Source organism: Buceros rhinoceros, unplaced genomic scaffold (genome assembly GCF_000710305.1).
Source record: "Buceros rhinoceros silvestris isolate BGI_N320 unplaced genomic scaffold, ASM71030v1 scaffold1585, whole genome shotgun sequence".
NCBI lineage: Eukaryota > Metazoa > Chordata > Aves > Bucerotiformes > Bucerotidae > Buceros > Buceros rhinoceros.
This window is the reverse complement of record NW_010414357.1, coordinates 151,285-165,710: the sequence shown is the minus strand read 5'-3', so window position 1 is coordinate 165,710 and position 14,426 is coordinate 151,285. Positions and strand designations below refer to the sequence as shown.

The 14,426-nt window shown below is 45.1% G+C and overlaps 1 protein-coding gene across 1 annotated transcript in view; it reads left to right on the top strand.

Annotated features, from left to right (window-relative positions):
• Positions 1-4,744, top strand: part of NMUR2 (neuromedin U receptor 2) — a 7,177-nt gene extending 2,433 nt beyond the window's left edge. The window contains exons 2-4 of the mRNA XM_010137050.1: positions 1,997-2,081; positions 3,375-3,500; positions 4,485-4,744. Of these exons, the coding sequence (XP_010135352.1) occupies positions 1,997-2,081; positions 3,375-3,500; positions 4,485-4,744 (471 nt within the window). The remainder of the gene's footprint in view (positions 1-1,996; positions 2,082-3,374; positions 3,501-4,484) is intronic.
• Positions 4,745-14,426: the final 9,682 nt, after the last annotated feature.

Genomic DNA, 14,426 nt, shown 5'->3' with positions numbered 1-14,426 from the left:
GCAGAACAGTGGCAACCAAATTCAGCCAAATCCCTGGAAGAGGCAGGGCTGCGTGCTTCAGCACAAGCCAGGTGGTTTCTAGACACCAACTTTTCTATCAGCTGGGGAGAAATTTGGTTGCCACTCATCAGACAGGCTGAGGAGCTTACAGAAAACAGTTCTGCTTTTGCTGAGTGGCCTCAGTGGGTTTATGAGGGGATAGGAGACTCCCTAATTTCTCTCTGCCCTTTGATTTCTAGTATGAAGTGCTGTAGCTAATAAAGATGTGGGGGCTGAAATCCAATTTTCAGCTTCTTGCTCCAGACACTTAATTCTCTTGCAGAGAATGCGTAACATTTATCTCCAGGCGACACTACATAGCCTCGTACATCCACAGTGATGTAAAAGTAACCACCACCTTGGCTGGAGTTCCCCCTGTCAAAACAATGGCTTGAACTCAAGTTACAACTTTTGCCATGTAATCTTTTTTTTTTTTCCCTCCTTCTTCTTTGTCATAACTTATTGTTTTATTAAATTGCAACTGCTGAGTTATTCTTACGAGTTACACCTCTGTCTATTACCACTTGAGGCTAAAGAGGAATCTTATCAAAATGACAGGAGGAAAGTGAAAAATAAAGATAAGTGTGTCTCTGGTTTATTACAGCATCGGAGCTCTGTATTCTCTGCAGCTTTGGAATACGCCTGGGATAGATTCTTGTGGAAACTGAAAACCACTGAAGGGAAACCAGGGATTTTAATCAGTCTGAGCAGACATTAATCGCTAGAGGTGTTTCAAATCAGCTGAGCCTCTTCCTTAAGTGACAAAGAGAATAATGTCGAATAATGTAAAACTTGAGAGGCTGAACTGCACTGTAATTGAATATAATTCAATTTACATGTGTTTCCTTTTGGTAGGTTTTATGAACAAATAGAACATTGAAAGGAGGTCTCATTTGATCAGCCTTACAGAAAATTATTGTTAATCAAAAACCAGGAAGCAAAGTCACAGAGCAAAAGGCAAAAGAAAACAGCACAACTAACATGTTCTCACAAGATTTTTACAAATCCAGACTGACTGTTCCCTCTGCCCTCATTCCTGATATTCTTTCCCATGTAATTAAAAGTTTCGTTTCAAGTTTCTCTCAGCTGAAAAGAAGCCACTCCAAGTCTGTTGGCTAATCAGAAGTTCCCACTTCAGGAACCTGGGTCCAGTTACACACTCTCCATAAACGATTTCTTTGATAATCAAAACAGCTCTCCTGATTACCCAAACCTGGTCTTTTCAGCACCAAAGCTCTCGCCATAAGCATATCGGGCAAGCATTTCAGAGGATCAAATTGTTAGTCTTTAGGTCAATTTTTTTAGAAATCCAGGAAAAACTACTGGAGGAAAAAACCAAAAAGATCTTGTAATTGAGCAGCGCGTGGCTGAATCTGTGCGTACCCTGCACACTGGCTTCTGCAAGAGAGCATATATGGGTTTGGTGCATTAGATGGATTGAGTATCAATTATTCCAAACACACGGGGCATGGAATGAGCTCCCTTGATTTCCCCAGGATTTGTTCCAGTGATTACAGCTGTGTTTTGCTGAGGCTTCTCTGGACATTTTTCTGGATCATTGGTTTGTGCTTAATTGTGGGGAACCCTTTTAGGAAAACAAACAAACAATATTTCACTAGAAAAGAAAATAATGCCTTGCAAAATACTGTTGAAATTGGACACAAACTGTGAACCAAATACTGACTCACTGAGAAAGGACAAGTGGAAAACTGAAATAAAAATTTTCCTTAAATATGCAGTCTCAGATGCCTAAAATCTGCAGGTTGTTTAGAATCTTAAGCTTCAATGTTTCCCTGGGCTAGTACTGAAATTTAAATGCAGACTTCTTTTCAGTGAGTCTGGAGTTGCCCCAAGTTTGCCTTCTCAAACAACAGCTATCAAAACATCGAACTGGCTATGTCTGGTGTAGATGTCATCTCCTCTCTAAGCTCTCCTTCTGTTTCCCTCCTTTTGCCAGCTGAAAGGAGACACGTCTTTGGAAGTGGAGGAAATGACTGTGAATGTTCAGAGACCATCCAGGAAATCGGTCACCAAGATGTTGTGTAAGTAGTGAGTCCTTCTGTGTTTCATTGACCATGGACAAGAGAGTGACTGGGTCCCAAAGGGTATCAAGCAAATTCACAAGAGATGTGATTCACAAGAGAGATGAGATGAATAGCTGTGAATACAAAAAAAAAACCAACCCTTATTGCTGTTTAATCTGGACTTAGAGGGCATGAGAGTGAAACACCATTGGTCAAAAGACTCAGACGGCAAATTTTCCTCCACAGCCCAACAGGAGGCTGAGCCAACCTACGTGGCAGATGCTTGCATGGCAACTCCAATATCCCTCACTCCAAACCTGGCTCCTGCAGCCCTCCAGATCTGGAGATCCCCCCTTTTCAGAGTGCAAATAGTCGATCTTGTACATTTTTCAAGAAGGATGTACATCTGTTTTGCATCACACCACGAGCTCTGCTCGTGATCAGTAAGGTCCTGCCAAACCACATACATCACCCACCGCTGACTTAACCACTTAGACCTTCCCAAGAAAAAGCAGGACTTAGGCAGACTTGCACATTGTATAACATCCAGGAGAACTTGTGCTCCAACCAGCCTGAAAGCCCTCACATCACTTCCTAATTTAGAGCTGTCTTTAAGGCAAAGATCACCTTGCTACTGAGATGGTATTTATGCAGGAAACATAAATCACCTTCACTATTTCCTGCAGCAACATTATTCTTTTGGGCAGTTTAAGTCACCTTCTGAACTAGAAACTATACTTTGAAGTCAGCCTGATTTTCTGTGCCCCGTGACTGTGACCGCTGACTTTTATAGGACCCAAGTCTGGAATGAGTTTGCAAAGAGTCCTTTCTAGAGGCAGCACAGGCCAAGCTGTGCACGGAGGCACATTCTTTTTCTTTCATGCTGACCAGATCTCCCAGCCGGAAGGTTCCCATGGCCTTATCCTGCTATGTGATGTACAAATAGCGTACAGAGGAAGTTCCGTCCAAGTCCCAGTGGAGTCGGTGTGCCTCAGGTGTTGCAGACGAACCCAGGTGTCCCACTGGCAGTTTCGCCATTAGGCTTTGTACACGCCACAACACTAGCTGGCTGTTACCTGCTCTGCTTGAATGTCATTAATGTGCATGCATTAAGTTACCCAACACAGACCTCAGTGGAGACTTTGTTCTTCTAGCTGATAATGGTAGACAGAAAGGATGGCAAAAGTTTGAAACAATGAATAAAATTTGTATATTTAGTCCTTCATCCAGCTTCCTGAACTGTCTCTCGTCTGTGCAGGCTACTGAACCATATCCTTCTGTTTTTCTTCTCCTCCCCTTTCTCCATGCCAGTTGTCCTCGTCATGGTTTTTGCTATCTGCTGGGCTCCGTTCCATATAGATCGACTCTTCTTCAGCTTTGTTGTGGAATGGACTGAACCTCTGGCTAATATATTCAACTTAATTCACGTGGTGTCAGGTAAAGCTTTCTTCTTCCACTTGCGCAGGGACTGGTAAAAATTAAAAAAAAAGTAATTGTAAATGTTTTACTTGAAATATGTAGTCATTTATTTTGTAGGTGACATCAGGCATGCATGGAAAAACTCCTTTTTGTCTGGTAGACAGTGACAGGAATCATGCCTTAAATAAAAAGAGCGTGCAACTTTCTACAGCTTTCACTGTCTGGGCACATTGTCCAAGTTATCTGAATATTCACAAAGAATGAAAAAAAAATAAAAATAGGATACCATACATCATTACCAGCTGCTTTTCCTTCTTCGGCATGTTCGGAAATGAAGTCTGCTGTCATTCAGCTGCTTTTAATGAATAGACTGCAGCAGGCATCATCCTCCAGAGGGTCTCTGCCACAAACAGGAAACCTTACCAAGACAAGACAAAATACTTATGCACTGCTCAGAACCGGGTGATATAACCAAATGTTTATGGCCCTGCCAACCATAAAATTAAGGCTTTTTCAAAGACAAATCTTATTTTCAGCCTGCCATAAGAGAACGCTGAATATGGTCATTAGGCAGCTCAGACAAATCCAATCCCATGCAATTGTCCTGGTGTGTTGTAAGAAATGAGCTCTCCTCGGCTGGAAGTTATCCTCTGACAGCTTTGATGGGGGCACCAGCTGTGCAAATCCTGCTGTGGGGATGAGGGCTGTGCTGGAGGCAGGTCAGCACAGCTCAAGAGAGAGCTGGTTCCTGAACAGCTGGAGATAATGAGCTCTGCTTAATGCTCTCTCCTGCTTTCTTTTCCCTGTCTGCTGAGTGCTTGAGCTAGCCTTGGTGAGACGTCTCTCTGCCTGGATGGTAGTAGAAGAGATATGCTGTCACTGCTTCTACCCTTGCACCCAAGCTGGGTGGAGCGGCACAGGCAATGAAAAGGTGTACCTTTCTGAGATCATTCCACACAACATGAAGGCTCTCTCTCCTTTCCCCCACCCTTGTTCTCCTAGGTGTTTTCTTCTACCTGAGTTCTGCTGTGAATCCCATCATTTACAATCTGTTGTCCCAGCGATTCAGGATGGCTTTCCTCAGTGTTATCTCTCCCTGCTGCAAGCACTGGGCCCCTAACCATCCCACCAGCAGGATTCCTACCCAGCAGAGAATCTTCATGGTTGAGGACCATAATCTTGTGGACTCTGCTGAAGACACAAGTCTCCCTGGCACCCACAGGATGTCTGTCTGCAGTTCTCAGCTCTCCACTGGTCTGTGACTTTCCATGTGGTGATCCAGATGAGAGAGAAGTTAAGGAAGTGACTTTAAGAAACTAACAGAGAAGATATCCTCCCAAAAGACTGTTTTCCACAAGGAACACTCACAGATGTCTCTTGTTGAATGAATGAATGAGGAGACTATGATTAGCAGGTGGTTGAGAACATCATATTATCCTCAAGCTAATAGGAGGTCTGGAAATCACCGCTTTCTGGCTGCAAACCACGCCAATAAAAAGCTGCTTTACAAAAATGAGACACTCTCCCAATGTTACCACTACAGAAAGGAGACCAGCTTATCCAAGTCTTACTGAACGGCTTTTTGTGCACCAGCCTAAACATCAGTTTACTTAGTTTGAACACTTCAAGCTTTAGGCAAGCTGGTCTCACTTCTGTCCCCCATCTTCTCGAGGTGTAGCTGATGCAAGCCTCTCACAGAAGCTTGAGCAAATAGGCATGAACAAGAGCAGCTCTGAGCTGGGCTGATAAACATCAGACACCAGCAGTAGCTGTTTCTGTGCCAGAAGAACCAGGGAGGCAAAAATTATGAAAAGGAAACTTTCATTCTGAGCTGGGTGGAGATTTAGAGGGTGGGGGGTAGTGATAATTAATACCCTGAATCACTTTGTCAAACCCTCTGCCCTTTAGTGGGTTCTTTTTAACAACTCTCAATGTTAGTACCCTATCTCCTCACACTATGGCCCACAGTATCTAGGCAGTGCTGAAATGACATGCTCATGGCACAGATTCATCTACATCACCTGGGAAATAGCCATTGCTGGGAGCTGAGGATGTTCCTGGTGTGATCCCTTTCCCAAAATGCAGCTAGTGGGGGATACCTGCCCAGGGAATATGAAATGGCTGCAGTCTTTGCAGGCTAATCCTGTGCATCGGACAGCTTCGTTTTTGCCCATCAGCCTGAACCGAGCCTGACCACATACAAAGGGACTGCGGGAGGTCCCTGCTATTCCCCACGTCCTGCACTTTGCAATAGCTTCTTACCGTTGCTTGAACTTCAGAGCCTTAGGAGTTGTATCTGCCAGTGCAGCCTTGTGGTCATACTCCAGCAGACTTCACACTCATTGCAGAAGTTAGAGATCTACACGGGGTTAGCAACTGCCAGGGAACAGGCTGGAAACCATTCACAATGGAACTGGGACAAACCGTGGTCAGAGAAGCTGATACAAAGGCAATCAAAAAGAGAGTTTTGCAATGAACTTGCAGCTACTGAATGCAGTTTTTGCCATAAAGCACAAAACAAGGTCTGGTAAACTCTCCCACAACCCAGTCACGCAAAGAGATCCTGAAGGCAGCGCATTTAGATCTAAGCTGATGAGTTCCTGAGCTCCACTAACTGCAAGGCCAGGCCCCTGCAGAGCTTTGTAAAGGGAGGACAGGGTAAATCCGTCACACGACAGAGAATTGTATAAACTTCTGCATCCCAAGTTGCAGAGCCTGCTTGTGTTTTAGAGAAATGCCTCCCTCGTGCATCATGATGCAGAGCTAGGTTTAGCCACCGCGCTGGGCTCAAGCTTGGCACACACTGCCACAGAAAATCATCCGACATGTGTCACCAAGGGGCTGGGGTTTACTTACGCAGAGTACACAGAGTTATCCTAACGAATAAGAACATTAATTCCTGAAAGATGATACACTGTATGCATAAAGGCTTATGCCAGTCCGGCCACTGGGGATCCAGATGACATTTCCCACCATAGGAGGAATGGGTCACACCTCTGCTACAATGGGCTCTTACCTTGTTTGGCCCGAAGTCCTCTGGTTTGCCGCTCGCTGTGGGACTCCTAGGTGAGGTGAGACCTGGGAGGTCTCACAGCAGCTGGTGAGTTGCCTTTTCCTGCAGCACAAGGGGAATTTTAGCCCGTGTTTTCTACCCTACCCATTTCACCAGCCGCAATCTTGAGAAACAAGCCTCAGCGAGGGTAACAGATACGCGTAAGACCCTGGAGAGAAAAGGCAATTCCTGCTCCCTGAAGACAGAACTTTAATACTTTGCCACCCCCAAGTGGACGCTGCAGTTTTATCCATGACATTCACATTTCTAACTGTCTTTGTATTATCACTTTTTCCCTCCATCAGCCATTAAAGACAGTGAAGTGTGTTTTCCCTCTGGATTTTCTGTGCCAGTCATACCTTGCTGCCTGCGAGCTGCCCAGGTCCCTGCACTCCCACCCCGTGCAGGGCATTGAGCTCTGTGCTCCCAGTAAGGGGCTGGGGACTGTCTGGGCAGACGCTGTGCAGGATTTCCTCCCTCTCCCTGTGCCTCACCTGTGCAGCTCCCTGACTGAGCTCAGGGGGTCATTCTCCTCATCCCAGCTCTGTACTATTGAAGAGGTGTCTTCTTTGTCCTAGACACCCCGGCAAAGCAGTGAGCAGACAATGTAGTTTGACATACTCACACATGCGCCGTATGGTGGAGACATTCCTCTGCAAGATTTTGTGGCTCTCTAAATGCATCTTATGCACTGAGGACCAGACAGAGTCTTGCGCTGGTGCACATCATGAGCAATGCCGCTCTCCCCTTCCCTCCACAGGAGAATTGAGACCATGGCTGCAAAGCTTGGGTTGCTAAAATGCATCTCTTGCCTTGCAGATGAGCACACAGACACACAGTCAAGGCTGAGATGTGGCTCTTCCCTTCCCTCCACAGGAGAATTGAGACCATGGCTGCAAAGCTTGGGTTGCTAAAATGCATCTCTTGCCTTGCAGATGAGCACACAGACACACAGTCAAGGCTGAGATGTGAAGCTGTAGGCTGAAGATTTTTTTTTTATTTTAAATAAAATGGCCAATCTGCTGTTTTGGGGGGAGACAAAGGGGGTTGTGAGGAAGAGGTAGTGATGGGGGGTGGGGGATGGGGTGGGGGGAGAATGTGTTCATGGAGGGGGCGATTTTAAAAGAGAAGTAGTGAGAAGCGAATGACCAGGAACTTACCTCCAGTTCTGAACTAACTTTTTTTTTAGTCCTAAAGCGGTTTTTAAAACATTTAACTTAGCATCAGTCAAAAGAAGTGACACTCATAAGCAGAAGTCACTGAGCTTTCTTGGCCAAACATCAAAAGCAAATCTGAAAACATTTAGTCTTGCACCAAGTCAAACCTTCTGTGAAAGTGTTATTGGGGGAGACATGTCAAAATTCTTCTAAATTTTACTGAAAATAAAATAAAAAAAAAAAGTAGGCTGGCTTGAGATTGACTACTCTTTGTCAGGTTCCCTGTAAAGCACAGCTCAGCACTCCCTTCTTCCTGAGGGATGGTCTCCAGACAGCAGTCGATGCACTTTGTCTCTAAAAAGTAGTCAACATCCGCTGAGGCTTTTCTTCCTGAAAGTGCTCGAGTTCTTTATCACTCTGCTCTGGTATTTACCTGGCTGAATTTCAGAAGCTGGATCCAAACGTGAAAATACTGGGAAGACGGATAGAGGTGTCATAAAAGCCAATGATATTCCCTTTTTTATACATCCAGCAGCTTTCACAGCCAAGTGCTGGAAAATGTTGGCAACTGGCTGAGAAAAACTCCTGTTGCAAAAAAACATTGAACAACTCACTTTCCCTCAAAGTGGTCTAGTGTGATAAAAATATATTTATTTGAAATCAAGCGTGACTTTCTAGACAGAACTGTCTATTGATTTATTTCTCTGTTTCGCTTTCCCTCTGGGAAACAAGTGTGTGAGCAGAAAGTGTGGAGAGCAGGGGCAATGCTCCAGCACTGTGAACAAGACACGGACAGTCTGAAATGTGCTGCAAAGAAGCACTTAAAGGAGAGAAGAACTGCTTGTGTTGCCAATGAGTGACACCCAGATCTAACGCCAGTGCCGTGCTGGAAAAACAGGATGACAGTAAGTGGACAGTCCTCTGGAGTTTATATGAAGAGTTTTTGGACACTACCATCTTTTGAAGTGTTTAACCACGGCTTATCAGTAAAGCTAAATGTACGCTTCAGCTGCAGAGCTGGTAATAAGTATCTGTGCATAACATGAAAATAAATATATGAGAATCTCTCCTCCTATGTCTGGTCTATCCTCCAGCAATCCTTGTGCTTCTTGTTTCTCCCTCTGATGTCACGTGAGTAGCAGAAGATGGAGGTTCAGCCAGCACCAAGTGCAGGACACTAAGGACTTACTACAAAAAAAAAAAAAAAAAAAAAAAAAAAAAAAAAAAAAAAAAACCAAAACCAAAAAAACCCCCAGATTATTTCAGCTGGTATATACGCATGAAAACACAGCACTAATCTAAACGCTCTGCACAACTGCTTCATCATGGGAGGAGGTAAAAACTGGTCGGTTCAGTTGTCTTAGCTGGGAGAGGGTGCCAAAGCAGAAAGTGGGGCAGTGTAGCAGGTAGGTCTGCTCTCCCTCTCTGTTTTTCTACAATCGTTGGCCTCATTTTCTCTGCTGTTCATTATGACACTTGCTAGGCTTTTCTCCACTGAGATTTCTTGTTCCAGACTAGCTAATCTACAGCAAATTGCCAAGCTGTAGCATTTCCTCAGCAAATGGATGTTAAAGTAGGGAAAAATATGGTAATGAAAACAGAAAAATAACCTGGACTTTTTTGTTCTATAATCAACTGAGGAGAAATAAAGGGAAAGGGCAAGAAATCAAACTAGTAGGAACTCTTGCAAGGATTAAAAGCTGGTTTTAAAATTTGTTTCAAGCTGTTGCAATGATGGTAAATGTCCTTCAGAGTGTGTTGGGGGATAAAAGAGTTTGAAAAGAAACTCTGCAGATAACTGCCTGATTTGGGCCTTGCGGATTTCCCTGCCTAGGAAAATAAACACTTTTCAGGTTGTAAGGGCTTATGCACCGAAAGACAGTGACTGTCTTCTTCATGGTTCAGGGCTGACCTGAAAAAATGAATTGGCCATGTGTAAAATAAATGTGGACTGTAAAGTAAGAACCTCACCTGCAGAGTCAAAGGTTGCTGATTTTCTTCCACATTTCTCTCCATTTCACATTTCGGCTGGTCAACAGCCAGCTTGTGTCATACCCCAGACACAGAGGCAGGGAGCTAAGCTCATTTGCCACCAGAAGTAGACAACTTTCTGTTTCTGCCTACAGTTCATGAAACCCTGAAAAGCTGCTGTTGGTTTTAAGGCAAATTATCTTAAATCCACTTGATTTTTAAAGAAGGATTCATTTTAGGAGTATGGGAGCTGTTGGAATAGTTTCATCCCACTAGGCTAGCTAATTAATGAATGAAAGACTGAAGTCTTTATTGTAAAAGACCAAAAATCTTTATTTTCATGCATCCTCAGCTTATACTATGTTGTGAAATGCAGCAAAGTGCCTTCCAGAGGAACAGGGTTTTGTTTGCCTTTTTGATAGAAGTGTTTTTTTCCAGAAGACCCTTAGACTCAAACATCTACAACATGAAGAGCTCCATCAGAGGAAATCTGGATTAGTTTTATAGTCGAAGGTGAAAAAAAAAAAAGCTGTGCTAAAATCAATTTATCTGACCTATTTCAGTCATCTACTTTAGGTGTTTTACAGGTAGTTTTTAGGTATATGTTCTACAATGGAAAAACAGAGCTAGGCAGCTAGGTACAGGTCACCTTGAAGTGCTGCGTGTCCTTTGTTGCAGAGCAGATTGTCAGTCCCTGTCAGTTTGTTTCTTTTCTTTAGAACCCAAGAGACCCCTTTAGAAATGACTCACTAGGAAAATCATGCTCCAAATGAGCAAAACAAATGGCTAACAACTAACTCACCGCAAAACAGTATCCTCAGGGGCTCACCTACCATTTTGTTCATTGATCTGGGACTGGTGCCTCTGGGACACCTAGACCATGCTCTCACAGGCTGGGGAAATCAAAGCAAAGCTCTACCACTTGTAGGGTATGCAGCATTTGTTTGCAAGCTTGCAGTGTTCCTTCCCTTCTATAGGAGATGGTGAGGGCAGGAAAGGTATCTGTTCTGCCACAGAATGTGCTGAATAGCTCCCTGAACTCAATGGAAAGGCTCCAAAAGGAAGTTTTTTCAGGCTACTGTTGACTGCAGTGCAGTTGAGTTGGGCAGTACTGAGGAACTGCAGCAAAAAACCACAAGCGTCACAGTTTTGGGAAATAGAAGAATTCTCCATCTTTTCAGTGAAGGAGGAAATAAAACACCAATGCACAAACTTGGAGGTATAGTTATTGTTTATTTAACCGCATACAGACTGGAGTTTCTGATAGATTGATGCTAGGGAAATACACTATGCAGAGGGGTTTTTTGGATGTGAACGCACTTGGCTAATACCACAAACCTCAGCTTCCCCAAGCCCTGCGCCACTGCTTCCTCCCAGCTCACGTTACCTGCTTCTGCAGAAAAACAGACCCAGATACAGCAACACACATAAATTCGCATTACAGTAGCAATAACGGGACCTTCCACTGGGACTTAGGTGGGGTAACAAGGAACCATTCTTCAGCTGCTTTGCAGTAACCATTTTATCTCCGTGCTCTCAGCCTAAAGAAATGCAAATTAGTTTGTGTCCCCACATACAACAAAAATGAAGAGGCAGTTGACATCAGTCCAGTTGCATCTAGTTTTCTTATGTATCTCAGCCCCAAGAGGAGGGACTTAGTCACACAGAGCTCACGCTCTCTGCATATAACAAGAAATAGTCCCCGAGCTGGGGCTGACACGGCCACACACCGATTCCCAGTAAACCTGCTGCATTACTCCCAGAGGCAGCAATGACTGCCTTACGCAGCTCAGCCTTAGCACGCTCCAATTTTTTACAGTGTCTCTTGCATTGACAGCACGGAGCACTCGTAATGTTAGCCTCAGTCTGGTCACTTCAGATCTCATTGCTTCCCTTATCTCCACTCCCATGAGGAAACAGGTTTATTGAAGAATCATCTCTCCCCACACACACACCCCACCCCCCAATCCCTGTCCATGCCTGTCTTTTCATTGCAAGGAAATTCCACTGAGGACTGAGTCTTTTCCTTGCAACTTTATTTGCCAGCTCCAGGCTGTTCACACCGTATTTGTATTCCAGTCTCGATTTCAATTACCTGGCTAACCTTTTCAATTTTCACAGAGAGTGAGAATCAGAAAACAGCAGGTCCTTTATTACAGCTCACACTGGCAGGGAATGTCTCACCCCCTTCCCTCCCCTATGTTTGCAGGAAAGCTCTGTCAAATTCAAACAAACTCATTGATCATAACTTGTCTATTTACTTATGCTTTGCTGACTGTTAAGTATTCCGGTCCTTTCTGCAGACCTCTTTTCCATCCTCCTTTTTGCTTGAACATGCTATTTTTTCATATAAAGGCCATATTCTAAAAGCCATGGAGAAACAGTCTCCAGTCTTCACCCTGGTGCTTGACTTCAGTGAGAACTCTTGCCAGAGTCCAATCCTAGAGAAGGTAAAAGCCTCGGGCTCTGAGAGGGACTATTTGCTCGTCTTTGATAAACAAGACATGGTGGTAGCCAGTCTCAGAGCACTTTCCTGTGGAGGCTCAGATCGTTGGAGGGGATCCCTCAGACCAGAAGGCAAGTCAGGCAGAGAGCACCCCCCTGATGATCCCAGAGGTACTGCTCTGTGTACTGGCCACAGCTGCCACCTGCAAAGGAAATTATTTTCCTCTTCCGTTTTACCTTTCTCAGTTCTCCAAGTTGTGATGCTTCTACCTCCTTCATTCTTTTGAGGTTATGATACAGCAATCGTTTCCATGCCTGCCCTCTGTCTGCCCCATCACTCAGCCATCCTAAAACGGTTTATTTGATTGAGGCAGGGTGGAGGATTTAGTTCAATAGATCTGTTTCTTAGCAACTCCTCCCCATCTTTCTTACTCTTCTTTTGTCATTTCCAGCTCATTATATTTGCCCATGTTCAACTCCAAATTAACTTAATCACATGCAGATTTCATATCTCTCTAAACCAGAAGGGGCACTTGTAAAACATCCCTCCAGCCAACAGTGAACGAGGGCCTTGACCTATGCTAAGTAGGCTCTGGGAAAGGCAGCTCAGCTGTGTCTGTCCTGCTCCCTCCAGAGACCTCTCCCAATTGCTCATAGCTTCTGCTGTTCCTCTGAGTTGCTTTTAAGTGAGACATTTCATCTATCCATTTTCCAGCCTACTCGACTTCATCAAACCAGTGAGCTCCACAGCAGACATGTTCAAAGGCTATGCCTGTTAGAATCGGCCCTGGGTGAAAATCTGAGCTGAAACTGTCATACCGAGTCCGCACATTGGATGTACTCAGTCTAGGACGACTTCCTATTACTAGGACTTTTGGTAGGCCAAAGATCTCTCTTGATTAATGAAGTTCTGTTTGACCGAAAGTCATATACTGATAATAGCTCTCTCCTTGAAAATCCCCTCTGAGATAAAAATGCACTAACTGGGCTAGATCCAGGGCAGCCCTTCATACCTCATCCTCTCCTTAGCTGCTGATAACAAGCAGGATCTATCTCTAGCAGTTGATAGTTGTCCCACCTTCTAGTAGGTGAGGTTGCACTGCTGTGGCTTACCATTCACAAAAGTTCTCCTCTGGCAGAGAAAATATCTTCTTCCTTCTGCTGGACACCTCTTCTGAAGTCTGTCAAGTTTTGTCATGGTGTCAGTGATTCCTCACTGGTAGAAGCAGGATGCTGCTCTGAGAAGAACAAGGGGAGATCTATATTCACACATCAAGAGGAAAGAGTTGTGAGATAGCAGCAATCGACAGACTCGAGGACATGTGAAACACTGTGAAGCCATCTAAAGGCACAGGGGAGGGGAAACAAAACTCCCACCAGCGACATAAAAGACAAGGAGGGTTTTGTGACAATTATGAGAAGAATCAGAGCTCCATTTCTACCATTGGAAGATGACACCTCTGGTCTCAAGGAAGAAAATCACCGGTGGTTGTTTGGGTAGATGAGTCCTCCTTATTTAGATGAGCACTTCAGTTCATTGCTGCCCTGCAAAGTGGAATCACAGGTTAAACTCGATGTGTGTCCCCTCATCCTGCAAAGGCAGAGTCGCTAATCATGCAGGTGTACCTGAGTCTGCTAACTTCAACACTGGCAGCAGTGCAGCCAGAGGACCAGCCTTCCTGAGGCTCTGGTGACTGACCCATGCAGTTAATGGGAATGACACAAACTACTGCGAGAAGACCGTGCCACATGAACTGCAGTCAGGTCCTTCCCTTAGTCCTGGCCTTTCTGAGGGATAGAGTCTCGTGGAAGTCTTTCTGTCCCAAAAGCTTCACGGCTCTTCTCCTTCTGTGTCACCCCTTGCCTGCCCATCACTTTGCTGTGTCCCTCTCTGCCCTGTAGGGAGAGAGTTCATAGGCAGGACAAGCCCTGCTGCTTCACTTAGACGTTTTCAGCGTTTTCTCTCTCAGTGTAACCACGCTGCAGCTACCAGCTCAGCAGGAGGCTGTTCCTCAGGTCTGTTCTGGCGCCCGGAAGGTCTGGAGAACCGACACCCGTCAGTGCCCACTGGAGGTCAGTCTTGAGCCACCAGACCCGGCGCGGGGCGGGGCAGCGGCGTGCCCCGTCCCCGCCAGCAGCGCGGACTCTGAGCCTGCTGCGAGCTGCACAAGGCACCCCTAGAGAAAACTGTTGCAGCGTCCTCAGACTCGATTGCTGATGTGGAGATTTGTCATGCTGTCATTTCTGTTTTTCCTTGCTCCAAAGTCCCCAGCAGTCTGTGGCTGGATAAGCTCAGCGAGGGGATCCCTTGCTGCTCAC